Source organism: Dipteris shenzhenensis, chromosome 30, assembly GCF_047967505.1.
Source record: "Dipteris shenzhenensis isolate YYH24624 ecotype China chromosome 30, Dip_SZ_1.0, whole genome shotgun sequence".
NCBI lineage: Eukaryota > Viridiplantae > Streptophyta > Polypodiopsida > Gleicheniales > Dipteridaceae > Dipteris > Dipteris shenzhenensis.
The window spans coordinates 27,981,249-27,998,065 of NC_141625.1; the positions used below are offsets into that span (position 1 = coordinate 27,981,249).

Genomic DNA, 16,817 nt, shown 5'->3' on the forward strand with positions numbered 1-16,817 from the left:
CGAGGATGTTTATTTTGCAACGTTCTAGTTTATCCTACTTCAAAAGCCCTAACTAGAATTGCAATTTGTTCCAAGGGCTCTACGTCTTCACAAGTTCGTCACAACGTTTGAAGACAGCTTTTACGTCACAAAAAAACCTGCATTTCAATGGTAACGAGGCAACAGAGCATAAAAGAAAGGAAAGGAGTGGAAACTTCCATTACACAATTTTCTCTATAAGACCAATTACTGCTTGCCATTTGAAAAGTTGAGTCCAAAAATCAAGCTTATAGAAGATCAAAAGGTCACAAAACGCACCAGTTTTTCAGAATACCTTTTCATAAAAGTACTGAGGGCTATAGCTTAGTACAAACAATACATTGGAATGTCCTGTACAATTGGCTTCTTCACTGCTATAGGTAACCCAAAAATCATCCATTTCCATTCATCCTCACAATTATTCCACTGTGCCCCTTTTCAAAGAAGGTAATTTACTGCCTTGGAACTTAGGAGTTGGACGCTTTGCCTTCGACACAACGTTGTCTGCTCCCTTTGTGCCTTTTCTAGTATGACGAGGTATAACCCTTATGGGAATGCCACCAAGGTTGAAATCTTCACGCAAGGCCGATGCCAAAAAACGTAGATCAGTCTCTTCTACATCTCCTGCTCCGGTTATAAACACAACGAATGTTGGAGGCCGGGCTTTGACTTGGGTAATGTATCTCATCTTTGCCCCATAACCACCTTCACCTTTCCTTGGATGGCGACTCAACACCTGCAAAGGAAAAGATGAGCTTATGACAGTATGTGAAATGAGGAGGTCATGTCTCACGAAAAAGCACAAGAAAAAATAAACCTTTTGAAGCCAATTGTTGAGCCGTGCAGTTGGAAATCTTGCATTCCATCGTTCGTAGCTCTCAAATACCTTCCTCATGATTGCTGAGCGTCCTTTTCCCTCCAAAGCTGACACAAAAACAATAGGAATCCCTTCTACCTACAGTACAGTTACAAAACAAATGTTTCCAGTATTTTCACCCTGAACTAGAAATAATAATCTTGAAGAGTTTACACATCTTGAGACATCAGTCATTGGTCCCTCCAAAGAAAACCATGAGTATCAAAAATTCCTGATGTTTCACACATGCGCCAAACAAAAGGAAAGAAGCAATGCTGAAACCATTAGAACCAAAGCTTGAAGGTAAACTTCCCATTTCTCAGGACTACACTGCCATTGACCAACATATCCACACCTTTTATAAATACAATCTGCTTCTAATGCTGCTACATCTCCAATAAAAACCTCTTTCTCCTTACCTGGAAGAGATTGCAAAGGATGTTTCATCATGAAGGGTGCCTTTTGCACTTTTCTTCTGTAAAATTTTATGGATAGATAAACGTTGAGATATTCTATCAATAGTTGGGAAGGAGATATCTACCTAAGAGAAACATATGATGATCAAGTTCAAGGATGCCAAAACAAGATAAGAGGTCTAAGCAAATAGGATACATTTGAAAGGGACTCCTATCTTCATTAACAAGCACCTCGCACACCTGAAAATAGAACAGTAAAAAGAGAGCCTAAATAAGGTCATGGAAGCCAGGCCTCAGGGCAAATGGGTAGCCTACAGGAATGGAAGAGTCATTATTCAAAAACGGAGGCTCCCTCCCTTTACCAAATAAGGGTATGAGGCCTACATGATCGCCAAAATAGAATACAAACGGAGGCCTCTACTGCATGCCAGGCAACTCCCAGGAGCACTTTGCAAAGGACAGTCATGCACTGATGGAGGGGTACACGGGTCAGGGGGAGCAACAACCTTATTCCACTCACAATTACAGCCATACATCACTGTGCTAAACAGAGATGAGCATGCTGGCTATATGGATCTGCCTCAAGAGACCTTCCACCACAAGGGTCTATAATGCAGCATGTTACTCCGTGCTCCAGTCGTCCAATTATGCCAATGCTTCAATAGGCAAAGTGCAGATATCCCCTTCCTTGGCACTGTATGATATCTGTAAAAACGTCCTGCTCTTTGCAACCACAAAACACTCTCTTGCTCTCCTTCACTCCCTCTCTCTACAAACACACTAGGGCCCAAGACAATCGTCGGGCTGGACCCCCTGAAGGTTTTTATTCATGAGGAGAAACTGAGTACAAGGGTTCAGCGTGGAAGCTGCTGTTACAAATTCAAAACGTGAATAAATTACATGAGCTCTTAGGCTCTCTTTCTTGGCAATAGGCCACTTGTCAAATTCTAAATTACTTTCCTAATTACATGCCACTAAGGGCAACTTTGGAGTCTTCGAAGCACTTGGTCACGCGAATAGCCTCCTAGATGATTGTTAAGCTCCATAGCGCTTCGGAAAAATAACCCTTCCTAGTACCTGCAACAATTAATTAAAGCGCACCACCATGGCACCCATTAATTGTTAGCGCTTTGCATGCAAATAATAAATTGTGGACTAATTCTAGTCACGGTGGGCGTCCCTACTGAACACATGTGCACACATAACAAATATATAAATATATTTATTCTCTGGTTGACTGAAGTCAACACTCTTGATCATGATTAAGGGGCTTTGACCAAGGGTCGAGGAGCCCTAATTATAGTCAAGTCTTGTTGGCACATCTTTGTTAACCGTAGTTAACCTTCTTAGTATAAACCAAGTCTTCCGAACCGAAATCAGGCTTACTTGACCGAAGTCAAGTATCTTTGACTGTTGTCAATTCTTTGACCAATAGAAAAACTCTTTTGACCATAATTAACCTAGATGGAAAATTCTCTAATTATGATCAAATAAATGGTCAATTGTACTTTGACTTAGGATATTTACATTGTGGTGACATCCCCTCGGCTTCTATTCGGTTGACCTCAAGTGAAAAGCTTCCTTGTAAACATCCAAAAGCTGTGGATGATCGGACAACATGTCTTCATCCATCCACTTGGCAATAATTCTTAAATTTTACAAGGTATCTGTAGAATTCATTGCCCTGAGGGTCTTTGCGTACAGTATGATACACAATCTGCTCTGGCTGAAGGACCTCCTCCAGCTCACCCACTTCTAGTGGATCCTATGATATTGGCTCTATAGGCTCTGGCCCCTGGAATTTCTTTAGAAGACTCACATGGAAAGCATTGTGAATTCTTCAATGCTCTGGCAATGCCAACCTGTATGCAACCTCATTTATTCTTTCTGTAACCCTGAAAGGGCCATAGTACTTGGGAGATGACTTTGCATACACTTTCTGTTTGCCTTTAAACTTGCAGAGCCTAGCTTTCTCGAACTTTAAAAGTATCCAATCCCCTTCTTTGAGAGCTAACTGTCTCCTATGCTTATCTACAGCTCTTTTATGCTTTTCTTGAGACCTTTCAATAGCTGTCCGGACTACGCTGAAAGCTGTCTGGAGGTCTCTCACAAACTAATCAGCTGCAAATATTTCATCTTTGGTCCTTAGGATAGGTAGCAAAATCACCTTCCCATAGATGACCTCAAAGGGGGCTTTCCCTGTAGACCTGTGAACTCTATTATTGTAAGCGAACTCTACCAATGGAAGATACTTTACCCAGCCTAAACCTTGGTCACCCACGTAGCATTTCAGCATATCCAATGCTGTAGAATTTGCTACTTCACTTTCACCATCTGTCTGGGAATGGAAAGAAGAAGAAAAATTCAGATTGGTCCCCATATTATCAAATAAATCTCTCTGGTCATTCTCGGATCTCAATCACTAACAATGGACTTAGGCATACCATGGTGCTTAAAGATATGTGCCATGAAAAGCTTAGCCATATGATCTGCCTTTATGGTTTTACGAACCGGAATGAAATGAGCTTGCTTGCTGAATCTATCAATGATAGTCCAAATCCCATCATTCCCTAACTTTGATCTTGGCAAATAAAAAATGAAGTCCATTGCAATACTTTCCCACGGTGCCTAAGGCACAGGAAGAGGCATAAGTAGGCCAGGTGCCTTCCGTCTATCATACTTTACTTTCTGACACGTAAGGCATTCAGTAACAAACTGATGTATACCTTTCCGCATCCCTAGCCAAAAGACATACCTCTCTAGTGCTTGAGTTGTTGCTATAATTAGTGCTTGAGCTGTTGTTGTAATTCCTCTATGTCCAGCATAGGGAGATGCATGGCATTCTTCCAAAATCTTTTTCCTCGTCTCTTGAGTGATGCATAGGCAGTCATCTTTCATTAAATACCCATCTTTCAAGGAATAATGACTAGTGGACTGCCCCTCTTGCATTTGCTGTAAAATTTCACCAAAATCTGCATCATTAGCATATTGCTCCCTCATGCCTTCTAGGTCTTGATGATAAGCAATAGTCGCGTTGTTGACCTGGGGTCTTCGGGACAAGGCATCTGCCACTCTGTTCCGAACTCCTGGAGTATGGACAATCTGAAAATGATACATTGACAGCATATTTGCCCATTTCATATGCTTCTTGGAGAGTTTTGTTTGAGTTAGAAAATATCTCAAACTTTAGCGATCTGTTTTAACAGTAAAATCTGCACCCAAAAGATAATGCTTCCATGTATTCAGAGCATGAACTACAGCCAACAATTCTTTTTCATAGATTCCCAAGTATCTCTCAGCATCACGCAATCTTCGGCTTTCGTATGCTACTACATGTCCATTCTGATGCAATGCAGCCCCAACACACTCTCCACAGGCATCACAATCAACATCAAAAGGTTGATAAAGATCCGGACTACAAGAATAGGCTCTGTAGTCAACGTCTCTTTGAGTGTATTGAATGCTTTCTTCTGTGACATTCCCCATGTGAAGGCTGCATTTTTCTTAGTAAGATCATGTAGTGGAGCTGCAATATCAACAAGATGCCTCATGAATTTCCTGTAATAGGAGCAGAGTCTCAAAAAACTACGGACTTCATGCATAGTTTTCAAGCTGAGGCCATTCTTGGATGGCTCGAATCTTTGCACAATCCATCTGTATCCCATTCTTGGATATTATGTGCCCCAGGTAATGGATCTCTTCCAAAAAGAATTCACTTTTCTTGCTATTGGCAAAAAGCTGATGATTTCGAAGTTCTTGAAACACCAAAGCAAGATGTTCTCTGTGCTCTTCTTCTGCCTTTCAGAAGACTAGGATATCTTCAAAGAAAGTACCCGTGAAGTGCATGTACTTTCAGAAGATGCGATCCATCATTCTATTGAATGTGGCTGAAGCATTTGTCAACCCAAAAGGCATCACTAAGTATTCATACAACCCAAATGTAGTGCGAAAAGTTGTCTTATGCACATCTTATGGTTGTATTCTTACCTGATGATAACCACTCTTTAAGTCTATCTTTAAGTCTATCCTGCTGAAAACTGTTGCTCCTTTGAGCTGGTCAAGCACATCATCTATGCGTGGCATCGAAAATCTATTTTTGATGGTCATCTTATTTAATACACAGTAATTAGCTCCTGTGAGCTTCCCCTCCCTACCGCAGCTCGCTCTACCTCCCCCTAGCTCCTCCCCCCGCCGCGACCACCTCCACTCCCTTCCCTCCCCCTCCGCCCTCGCCCCCCGCCCCCCCTCCCCCTCACCCGCCGGTCACCCCACCCCGCTGCGCCCTCCCCTCGCCTCGCCTCGCTCTCGCCCCCCCCCCTCGCTGCTCTCTCTCGCCCTCCGCTCCGCTCCATCCCGCCCCCCTCACTGCTCTCCCACCCCGCCCCGCCGCTCCATCTCCCCTCACCCCCGCCGCCTCCACTCCCCCCTTCCCCCTCGCTCCTTCTCACCTCACCCTCGCCGCTTCCTCCTCACGCCTCCACTCCCCCCTTCCCCTCGTCTCAGCCGCTCTCTCACCCCCCCTCCGCTCTCATCCACTCCGCCCCCTCCGCCCCACCTCGCTTCACCCCACCCCCCCCCTCGCTTCGCCTCACCCCCTCCCTCCCCCGCTCTCACCCACCAGCCGACCCCTCTCACTTCACCCGCCCCCCCGCCTCCATTCCGCTCTCCCCGCCCCCCGCCTCCATTCCGCTCTCCGCCCCCGCCACCCCCCCCCCCGCCCTCCCGCGCCCCCCCGTTTTTTCCCCGCACCCTGCTCCCTTCACCCCGCCCTCCGTTCCGACCCCCCCGCCCCCTCACCTCGCCTCACCCGCCTCACCCCCAGGCTCCACCTCCCGCTTCGTCCCCCCTTTTTGGGGTGGCAGCCTGTTCATACTCCTCATCGGAAGCTTGCAGTTAGTCTTGGCGGTATGGCGGCCCCTCGCCCGGATCCGGAGGCCCAGTCGGACTCTCCCTCTCCAGATGCCTACCGCGTTATCCTGACAGAGCGACAATCATCTCGTGTTCAGGAGGTTGCCATTGACTTTGCGCGTACCTCTGTTTACGGTAGAGTCATTGGTCACTCCCCCTCCAGGGTAGCCATCAGGGACTGGCTCCAGTCCACTCTCCTGCTAGAGGATGGGCATATTGAGGAGGTGGCCCTTATGGGAAGGGGCATCTTCTGGCTCAAACTCTCCACTGAGAAAGCTGCGAGCAACCTGATTGCCAGTTCCCCCACCTCGGTGGATGGGAAGATTATCATGATAGTCCCGTGGTACCGTGGATTCAGCGCAGCGGAGTTCGATGCTCGGTTCCGCATACCTCGACACCCAGTGACACTTGTTTTTCCAGGGCTTGCTGCAGAGTTGCGCCCGATTGTCAGGGACTTGGGCTCCCATTTTGGCTGGGTTATGCACGACACCTTTGCCGACGCGGTGACCACGGCAGGAGCCCCCCGAGTCCGAGTGGCTGTGGCAGATCCTGCGACTCTCCCTGCTGTGATCGAGATTGTGACAGGTGCCGGCAGCATCACCCAGAGCATGATAGTCACCGGACAGCCAGGTCAGTGCCTGCGGTGCCACGGCTTTGGGCACTTGGCGGCTGCTTGTCCACGTTTCGCCAGCTCGTCTCGACCCCCCCCGACCCCTCCGCCTCCACCCCCACCCCCTGGACAGCCACGCTAGGAGGAGCCGGGACAGCAGGAGTCTGGCCCAGAGGTAGTGGGCGGTTGGACCGAGGTTAAAAGGAAAAGGGGAAAGAACAAGAAGACTTCGGATAAAGGCAAGGAGGCAGAGGTTACCCTTCCTGCAGCAGCACCCCAGAGACCTGTCAGGCAGCCGCCCCAGGGGTCTGGGAGAGCTTCTTCCTCGACGGCAGCCCGCCCTCCACAGCCTCAGTTCCCCCTCTCTCCCGTTCCCCCGCCCCTTTCCTCCCCGCCCCAGCCCCCTCCCCAGTCTCCCCCCCCCCCCCCCGTCGCCTGACCCGCAGCTTCAGTCCCCGCCTCCTCTTCCTCAGTCTTCTCTTCCTCCCTCTCAGCCCCAGTTCCAGTTGCACCCCCATCCCCCCCCCCCCTGGTCCCCCTCGCCTCTCCCGCAGAGTTAGCTGCACCACCGGCTTCCCAGCCGAGTGCAGCCCCCGCTCCACCTCCTCCACCCTCTCCGCCAGTCGCCTCCGTGGAGTCAGAGCTGCCTATCCCTCAGCCTCCTCCCCCTCCCCCCTCGTTGGCAGGACACCCGGAGTCTACACCACCAGTGGAGCAGGTTTCCCTTCCCGCTAGCCCCTCAGTGGCAGACTCAGTTGGGTCTCAGCTCCAGGAGAGAGAGCTTCCTCGAGACTTTTACAGATCTGGCCCCTGGGACTACCTGGATGTGGCCGACCTTGGGACCTTCCCGGCTTGTCTCGACATCAGTATTTTCCTGCTCCGCAAAGGGGCGGATGGGAGGATTGGTGCCTTGGCTCCCAGGGATGGCCCTAGCTTCGCATTCACGTTCCTCAGCGATGGCACCGAGACCTGGACAGACGACTCGGTTTGGGAGGCTCTCAGAGAGCAGACACACGCCCAGGTGTGCTCCTGGATAGGCCCGTCCGGTGGGCAGCTCCTCGAGACTCAGTGGTCCGAGGGCGATGTGCGCTTGCGGTGGCATTGCGCCGCCAAACGCTTCCGACTGATCGTGATCCTCCGACCTCCCCTGTCATGGCCTCTCCCCCAGGATGTCAGAGCTTGGTCCCAGCAGAAACTCCGAACCTTCTATGGGATGACCTCTTCAGAGATCTCGAGCTGGATCGAGAAAGCTTTTGCTCATGGCACCAAAGGCCTCTCGCCTTTGCTGAAGGTGTTGAAGAACGGGCAGGACGACCCCGTCTCCCCCTCCAAACCTTCTCATAAGCGGCAGCGCCTCCTTTCCGATATGTCTGGTTCCTCTTCGACTTCGACCGCGAGCAGACAGCTGTTCGCAGCCCCCCATCCCTCTCCATGAGCTTACACCTCGTATCCTGGAATGTGAACGGGTTTCACTCTTCTGGCACCCGTGGTCCCAGGAAGCTCATGCTGCGGCAGGAACTTCAGCCTGCAGTGATTGGTCGTTTGGATGTACTTTTGCTCCAGGAGCACAAGCTTTCTGCGGCTCATTCCCGTAGCTGCGGGAAGGTTCTCCCTGGACGGTCCTACACTTATTGGGAGCCCTCGATCGGCGCTCAGGGGAGGAGTGGGGGTGTTTGTACTTCCGTGTGCGAGCAGTTAGCCCAGGGAGTTTTCGGTCACGGCACGTTGATTCCTGGCCGAGCCCTTTGGGTAGGCCTGGACTTGGAGGGGTCCAAAATAGGCATCCTCAACATTTATGCCCCCACAGACCTCCGTTGCAGAGCCACCTTTTGGAGGACACTTACAGGGCTTCTTCCAGACATGGATTCCTGGATTGTTGGAGGAGACTTCAACAACCTGGAGACCTTGGAGGACCAGCAGGGCAGAGGTCCGGAGTTCACAGGTATGGCCCAGGCAAAGCAGTCAGCTTGGGACTCTTTCATCTTCGAGACGGGAGGGAGGGACAGTTGGAGAGACCCGTCCTTCCGACGTTGGCACGGGAGCCTGGACTTCTCTTGGGGCTTCCGCAGGGAAGGAGGCAGACTCCTGGAGAGGCTTGATAGATTTTATGTCAGTGATTGGGCCATCAGCAGAGGCGGCCAGGCGGGTATAGTTCCAGGGACGACACTCTCCGATCATGCGCCTGTGCTCCTCTCCTTAGATTCGGCAGCCCAGACCCTCCCCTCCCGATCATGCAGGATTCCCGACTCCATCTTCTCGAGGGTGGACGTGCGCAGCAGCATATGCAGTCTTTGGGACAGAGATTGGGGGGAGGGCGTGGATCTGGTAGACTCAGTCGCACAGGCTCTGCAAGAGTCTAGCCAGATCTGCCAGCTCGCAGCTTTACAGGTTCGACAGGATTGGTGGGGCAGAGAGAGAGCTCTTCGGAGGGACCTCGCCTCCATTCAGCGACTCCAGCAGGCTTCCCCGGGTTCGGAGGAGCTACGGATCCAGGCCCTTCGAGCCAGAGCCCTCCTGGAGGAGATATTCCAGCGTCGTTCCGAGTTTTCCTTTCACGCCTCTCGCTCCTTTTGGGCCCGAAAGGGTGACCGGATGTGCAGGGAGTTCTTCAGGACGCATGGCCAGAGAGCTGCAGGTGATCAGCTTCGGAGTCTCAGGACAGCGGATGGTCACATCGTTACGGATCCGGGGGAGGTCCTGGGGTTGGCCACTGACTTTTACAGGACCCTCTTCCAGCAGGATCCGCTTGCCCCTCGTGCCAGTCGTGCCCGTGAGGAGGTGTGGAGGCACATTCCATCCCTGGTCCAGCCTAGCATGCAGGCGACGTTGATGGCGCCGTTCACCTCGGATGAGATGTTGGAGGCCTTGATGGCTATTGACGGACAGAAGTGCCCAGGTGAGGATGGGCTATCCCGAGCTTTCTTTACCTCCTTCTGGGACCAGATCCATCAGCCCCTCCTTGCAGCTCTGCAGGGGATTTTCAGCAGCGGTCGGATGCCAGAGAGCCTCTCCTCGGGACTGATTTGCCTCATCCCGAAGGGAGGAGATAGACAGGAGATTCGCCAGTGGCGTCCGATCACTCTCCTTACCTCTGCCTACAAAATCCTCGCCAAGATGATCAGTGCCAGAGTTCGGCCTCTACTCCCAGACCTCGTCCATGACACTCAGACAGGCTTTGTCCAGGATCGCAGTATCCTGGATAACGTCTTCACCTTTTCAGAGGCGGCGGAGTGGGCTCAGCACAGCGGATCACACCTTGCCATTCTACTTCTCGATTTCGAGAAGGCCTATGATCGCGTGGATTGGTCCTTTTTGGAGGGGACTCTGGAGCGGCTAGGTTTCCCGGCAGGTTGGATTCAGGGTATCTCAGCTTTGTACAGGACAGCGTCTAGCAGAGTTATCATTGGAGGCAGGTTGGGCGAGCGCTTTAGCTTGGAGAGATCAGTACGTCAGGGCTGCCCCCTGGCTCCTTACTTGTTTCTCTTCTTCGCTGAGGCCATGACTTACTACCTTCGGGCGAGGTCCACAGGGCTCAGGGGTATTCGCCTTCCACTCCGGGAGGACACGGAGCTCTTGGACTCGGAGTACGCAGATGATACAGCCCTTTATGTCCAGGACGACGAGCGGATGCTAGAGAGGGTGCGGATGGCCCTGGAGGTTTTCTGTTCGGCCGCTGGGGCGAAAATCAATTGGAACAAATCCGTTGGTTTTCTCACAGACCCTGGGGCGTGCTCTCAGTGGGGGCGATTTCTGGGCTTCAGATGGATTCCACGTGGACAGGCAGCTAGATACCTTGGCTTCCAGGTTGGCCTAGACATCACACCAGCTCAGCAGTTTCTCCCGGTGTTAGATTCCATCCGACGGAAGCTGGCTTTCTGGAGCACTGCTAAGCTCTCTCTTGCAGGTCGTGCCTTGGTAGTCAACCAGGTCCTCCTAGCCACGGCTTGGTATGTGGCTTCCTGCTGGTGCTTCTCGAGATCCAGCGCGGCACAGCTCAGGAGGTTGGTTCGGAACTTCCTTTGGTCTGGGGAGGATGGTCATAGAGATATCAGAGCCAGGGTTGCGTGGCAGACAGTCATTCTTCCACAGGCTGAGGGTGGCCTGGGGGTCATTGATCCAGAGCTTCAGAGTCAGGCCTTGTTAGGCAAGCTTGTCATTCGCGGTTTGACCCCAGGGGGGCAGACGTGGAAGACGCTACTTCAGCAGGGAGTCGGCTCCTGTGTCCCGCGCCGAGGTGGAGATTGGCTACCGTCCTTCAGGTGGATCTTCACCTCCGCCCCGCTCACTCAGCCCCGCTCCCCTCTCGTTCGTAGCCTCCTCATGGTTTGGAGGCGGCTCCGTCTCAGTCTCATTCAGTCCCCTCCCAGCTGTCAGGAGGAGATCGATCGCCAGCCGCTTATCTGGAACAGTCAGGTCAGAGATGCCGAGGGCCTTCAGTTGGGGGAGAGATCACATATCAGGTGGGACGGTTGGATGAGGGGGCCAGCCCGATCCCTCCGTGTTTGGAGGGATACGTACAGACATCTAGAGATGGCAGATCTTGCAGACGCAGCTGGAGGTGCACGTGGAGCCCAGGCGAGACGCACGGAGATCGACGGGGCGATCCCAGCGGCTTGGTTGGCCCCACCTGAGTCCCAGATCATCATGCCTGGTGACACCCGATGGCTGGGACAGTTCACCCCCCGTGGCATTCCACTGGTGATCGCAGGACGTTTGGATGACTCTTCTATTTCCTTCTTCGCGGTTTCTGGGGAGGGACGACTCAGGACAGAGGGTGCGCTCATCGACCCCCTACTCCCGTGGCAGAGGGTTCGGATCGTAGGCCTCTTGGGGAAGGTCTGGCGTACCGACCCTAGCATCGAGCAGGACCAGGTGCAGCTCTGGCGTCTTTGGCTTTGGGAGGGGCGGGCATTGGCAGAGCTTGATTGGGACCCAGGAGAGTGGTGGTGGCCAGAGATTGTGACAGGTCAGGGGCCGACCTCTTTCTTCGCCTACAGTACGACTTTGGGCAGGCGAGTTCTCGGGAGGATGCAGAGCCGCCCCCCCACCCAGCGACCCAGCTGGTACGCACAGGGTCTCTCCAGGTTCTTTTTACAGGCATTCTGGAAGGCCTTGTGGGAGAGTTGGCGGCCACGGAAGATCTCATACTTCCTGTGGCTTCTCGCCCACAAAGGTCTTCCAGTGGGGAGCTGGTTGAGGCAGATAGGCCAGGACGGATGCTGCCAGATTTGCCATGCGGATGAGGAGACACCAAAGCACTGCCTGTGGAGCTGCACTCGCGCCCAGGAAGTGTGGAGGTGGACTTTTGGGATTCTTACTCGCGCAGCACCAGAGCTAGGATTGATCACTTGGGGCGCGTTCTGTTGGTGCAGCACTGCACCTGGTCTTCATCACCTTTTTGAGGCATGTCAGCAGGACCCCACTTTCCTTATCACACAGGGGACGTGGGGACCGCTCGAGGGTATCCCACAGCACCTAGCAGAGGCTGATACAGGAGTTCGGGAGAGGCAGCCAGTCTGGGAGATTATTAGCAGCATTACAGGGTGGCACATCTGGACCTCGCGCTGCGCGCAGATCCTCGGTGGCACCTCCTTATCGACTGCCCAGATCATGGCGGAGATTTGGAGTGAGATTATTCATACCCTCAGAGGCCAGTGGGACCAGATTCAGGGAGACTCCCGGGCCGGTCAGGAGAAGCGGAGACGCTTCCTCCGGACTTGGGACACACAGGGCCTCTTCTTCGAGCAGACTACGCAGGGCCTTCGGTGGCACTACTCACCACCCCGATGGCTGTTCGCTCATACTCGTTTTCTCCCTCCGTGAGAGGATGGTTTTCTATTTTGCTACTTGTTAGGGCTGTGTCCGATTTGTGAACGCAGCCCGTCAGCTATAAGCTGACCCCTTGTATCTTGTTCTCAAAGTAATATAATTAGCACTGTTTTTTCGGAAAAAAATAATACACAGTAATTAATGCACATTCAAAAAGAACCATCTTTCTTCTGCACTAAAAGTACTGGTGAGCAAAAAGGAGATGAGCTGGGTTGAGTCAACCCTTTGGACAACAAGCCCTGCACCTGAGCCATAATCTCCTCGCACTAACTCTATAAGGTGGTCTATTTGGTGGCTCACTACCAGGCATTAACTCTATCTAATGATCTTCTAGTCTCTCTGGGGATAACTCCCCTGGCAAAGCATCTGAAAAACAATCTTTAAAGTTCACAAGAAACTGAAATTTATCTTTGTCTGCATCATTCATTTCAGCATGCATATCATTTTCTTTTTCTTTTACAAAAACCATGTACACGAAAATTGCAGACTTTATTGCTTTACCACATGTAACATCAGATACAATGGGGATAGTTTCCCCTTTATTCCTAGCAACTAAACGTTAGTTTTTCCCTCTATGAATAAAACTCAGCACCCTCTCAGGGTATTCTATCTTTACTTCCTTTCGATGAAACCACGGTGTACCAAGTACAACATCATGTTGCTTCAGAGGAGAAATTCCTCCTGGTCTACATAACTCTGTACATGGACACGAAGCTTTCCAATCAAAGAAGTAACTTGCACTGGATTCCCATGGAAATTTGATCAGCATCAAGAGCTTTGCCTAGCTCTTCAGTTTTAATCCCTAATCTCAGGGCTAAGTCTTCGGATATGAAATTGTCTATAGACCCTGGATCAAATAGGATTAATGCTTGTTGATCTCTTACCTTTCCCCATGATAGCAAAAGATCTTTTTCCTTTGGGTCTGAGGTACTACCCAAAACATCTGGGACTACTCCCACCATTGGTCTCGGTGATACTTCTGGCTTTTTCTACTCCCTAGAACCCGAAGGCTTCTCATGGCACTGGGCAACCATATGCCCCTCTTTCCCACATCTAAAGCGTTTCCCATCTCTGCGGAATTCAGCTATATGTTCAGGGGTGAATTGGAATTTGCCTTTATATGTCTTTGAAGGCTGAGTACCCCTCCGCTTCTGTGGCTGAAACCCTTTCTTCTCAACCTTGGGATACTCTTTCTTTTCTGATTTTAAAAAATCAAGTTTCTTCCTTTCAGTACCTCCTGCTTGCAAGGATGGCACTGTCACTGGATCTTGCATCTGCACGAGACTAGTTACTGAAGCTGAATGCATAATGTCTTGAATGCTCTTCGCCCTCAAAGCATTCACCACTGCCTGAATTTTTAACCTGAGACCTGCTCTGTACTTTCTCATTTGGGTTCTTTTGGAGATCTTTTTGAAAGGTGCAATGTCATGTGCACGGATTGGTGTCTGACTTGTACTAGGTACACAGAACTAGCTCAGGTTAGCCTGGGGAGGCTTAGAGCTAGGCAGGCTTGATTCTCGGGTTGAGTGGCAAGGGTACGAACTATTTATAGGTCTTCACTATTTTTGGCCCCGGGGCCCGAGTCTATAAAAGGGGCCCAGGGGGTTCAGTTCTCAGTATGCAGTTGGGAGCAAGTCTCGTTCCCAGGTGCAAGGTCTGATCCTGGATTGTGTCGCGGACGTGCGCCTGCATCTTAGCGTAGCCCAAGGCCCAGTGGCAGATCCAGGGCTTCACAGCGCCACCTGGTGGTATGGGACACCAGGCTGGTTGGGATCTGATTGGGAGTTCGTGCCAGTAGCTCAGCTCGTGGCTCGGAGGGGACATCTTCTGATTCGGGATCACATCCCGTAGATGTCACGGTTGGGTGGTGAGCAGCCTGCTCAGTTCTGATGTTGTGTGTGGTTGTTTTGCAGATCAGGGGTTTCAGGAGTGCTGGAACGTGTCAGTTGGTATCAGAGCCAACTCCTGAGGTAGGAACTTCTGATGCGAGAATTTTGACGGATTTCTCTTCCAGGTATACCCTAAAATTCGAAATTTCCTGCTGCGTTTTTGCTGGCTACCTGGGGTAGAAGGGGTGAAGAGATATCTGGAAAAGGTAGGAAGAAGGAGAGACTTGATTTCGAAATTGCTGAAGGGTCTAAGTGAGAGAGGGAGTGAGGTTTTAGCTAGGAGAGTGTGGAGAGAATTGGAAGAGAGGCGAAACAGGGGCTGTTAGGTAGGAGATGGAATCGGGTTGCTGGTCAGGGCTGCGCAGAGGTAGGTGTCGCTGGTAGGAGAGGCTGAGGGGTGCGCCATCAGTTGGCGCAGGATTCGGCCCAGGCAAGGGGTGCGCCAGGCTGAACAGGGTGCGGCTAGTTGCTGCTAGAGGAGGCTGAGGTGCGAAAAAAGCACCATCTTCCAAGTTTGGAAGGTGGGGCAGAAAAAAGCATCGACCCTCCAAGACTGGAGGGTGTGCATGCTAAATTTAGCCTCAAACCTCCAATTTTGGGAGGCAAGCTTTTCTGGAAAGCGTGGCTAAGCTTTCCTAGAAAGCATAGCTTCTAGAATAGCTGCGCTACCTTCTATAAAGTCTGGCGAGATCTCAAGTCCAGCCACAGCCTCAAGCTAGACAGCGCAAGAAAGGCCTGCCCCTACCAGAGATTCGCCATCAAGATACGGCTGCAATAGCAGCACATTTGCGTCCTGCCTCTGCCTGAAATTCGCCACCAAGAAACGGCTGCAATAGCAGCAGATTTGCGTACTGTACGGCCTGCAGCGGACCAGCAGAAGCAAACCATCACCTACGCAAGCTGATCGTCAGCTTACGGCATCTCTTTTCGAGCCAGCTTCTCTGATTTCGTCACATCTTCGAGGGACGGTTTTTTTTCTCTACTCCTCTCCTTCCAGCTTCGATTCTCCCAGTTATTTCTCTCAGTTTGTATTCACATCAGATTTCAGCCATGTCTGATGCTCCAAATCCCGAGTTCACCATGGGAGAGCAGGACTTGGATTACACTCCAGTGGGAGAGGACGATCAGGGTCTCTATGACGACCTGATAACTAAGAAAGCCTTCAGTGAGTTTACGACGGCTCTTGATGGCAAATTCGAGCAGGTCAATGCTAATCAATCGGGGTTGACACAGCAACTCCAAGGGATACAAGCAACTCTGACTCTTCTGGCTAGCACTGTACAGGCACTCACGCACGTGGATGCCATGGCTTCAGTGCTAGGCCCGAATATAACTCCAGATCCTTTTCCGGGTGACCAAAAGTCAAGAACAAAGGAGGTGGTTGACACTTGGTTGCACAAGTGGCAAGTACACTTCCAACTTCACCCCTATCCAGATGAGAAAAAGATTCAGCTTGCAGCAGGGTTTATGTCAGGTAAAGCCTTGCTTTGGTGGAAAGAACTCCAGCCTAAGCCTGATACTTGGACAGATTTTGAGGGCATCTTCAGAAAGGAGTTCCTGAAGAAGGAAGATGACTACGATATCGTCGGCAAACTCAAGGCCCTCGATATGTCAAAATTGAATTTAACTTTTGAAGTTTATCTTAAAAGATTTAGGGATCTGCAAACCAGGGCCACTAAAATGGATCCTGTAACCTTGTTAGGTTTTTTCGTGGATGGTTTGCCAGACTCCTATAAGTTACAGATTAAGAATAACAAGTGCACAACATTGCAGAAGGCCATGACATATGCGCGCATATATGATGATACCATGGCTGGTACCAAGGCAACCACAGTTACCGAGACGAGCGGAAAGAACAAACGCAAGTTCTTTCAGCATGCAACTGGTATTGGGGAGACGAAGTCTACGGACAACGCCTCCAGGAAAAGCTTAACTCCTGCGAAGAATGGTAAGGCCCGTTTCCTTCGCACTCTCAGGCTCAAGAAAGAAGGCCGATGTTTTTATTGCGAGGAGCGGGGCCACACAAAGAATGAGTGTCCTAAGCGGAAGAACCAAAAATTGGTGCTAGGACCGAAGCTCCAGGCGGGTCCACGTACCGCAGCCAAGGGAGCCAACCAAGTCACGATGACAGGTATTTCAGTGAATGTCATTACCTGCCCCCTTTCTTGTAATTATACCTTTAACACTTCGTTGTTTGGTTCCCATGACCTTTTCCGAGTTTATGGAGAAGTTAGGGACCAACAGGTTCACATTCTCTTTGATCCGGGCAGCTCTCACAATTTTGTTAATTA

General features: G+C 51.1%; 1 protein-coding gene across 3 annotated transcripts in view; it reads right to left on the reverse strand.

Moving 5' to 3' along the window:
• Window positions 1–423: 423 nt before the first annotated feature.
• The window catches only part of LOC147881921 (GTP-binding protein), a 102,260-nt gene continuing 85,866 nt past the window's right edge, over window positions 424–16,817 (reverse strand). For all 3 annotated transcript variants that reach the window (XM_087402056.1, XM_087402054.1, XM_087402055.1), the window contains 2 exons: window positions 836–973; window positions 424–754 (listed from right to left, as the gene is read on the reverse strand). In XM_087402056.1, coding sequence (XP_087258182.1) covers window positions 437–754; window positions 836–973 — 456 coding nt within the window. In that variant the 3' untranslated portion in view covers window positions 424–436. The remainder of the gene's footprint in view (window positions 755–835; window positions 974–16,817) is intronic.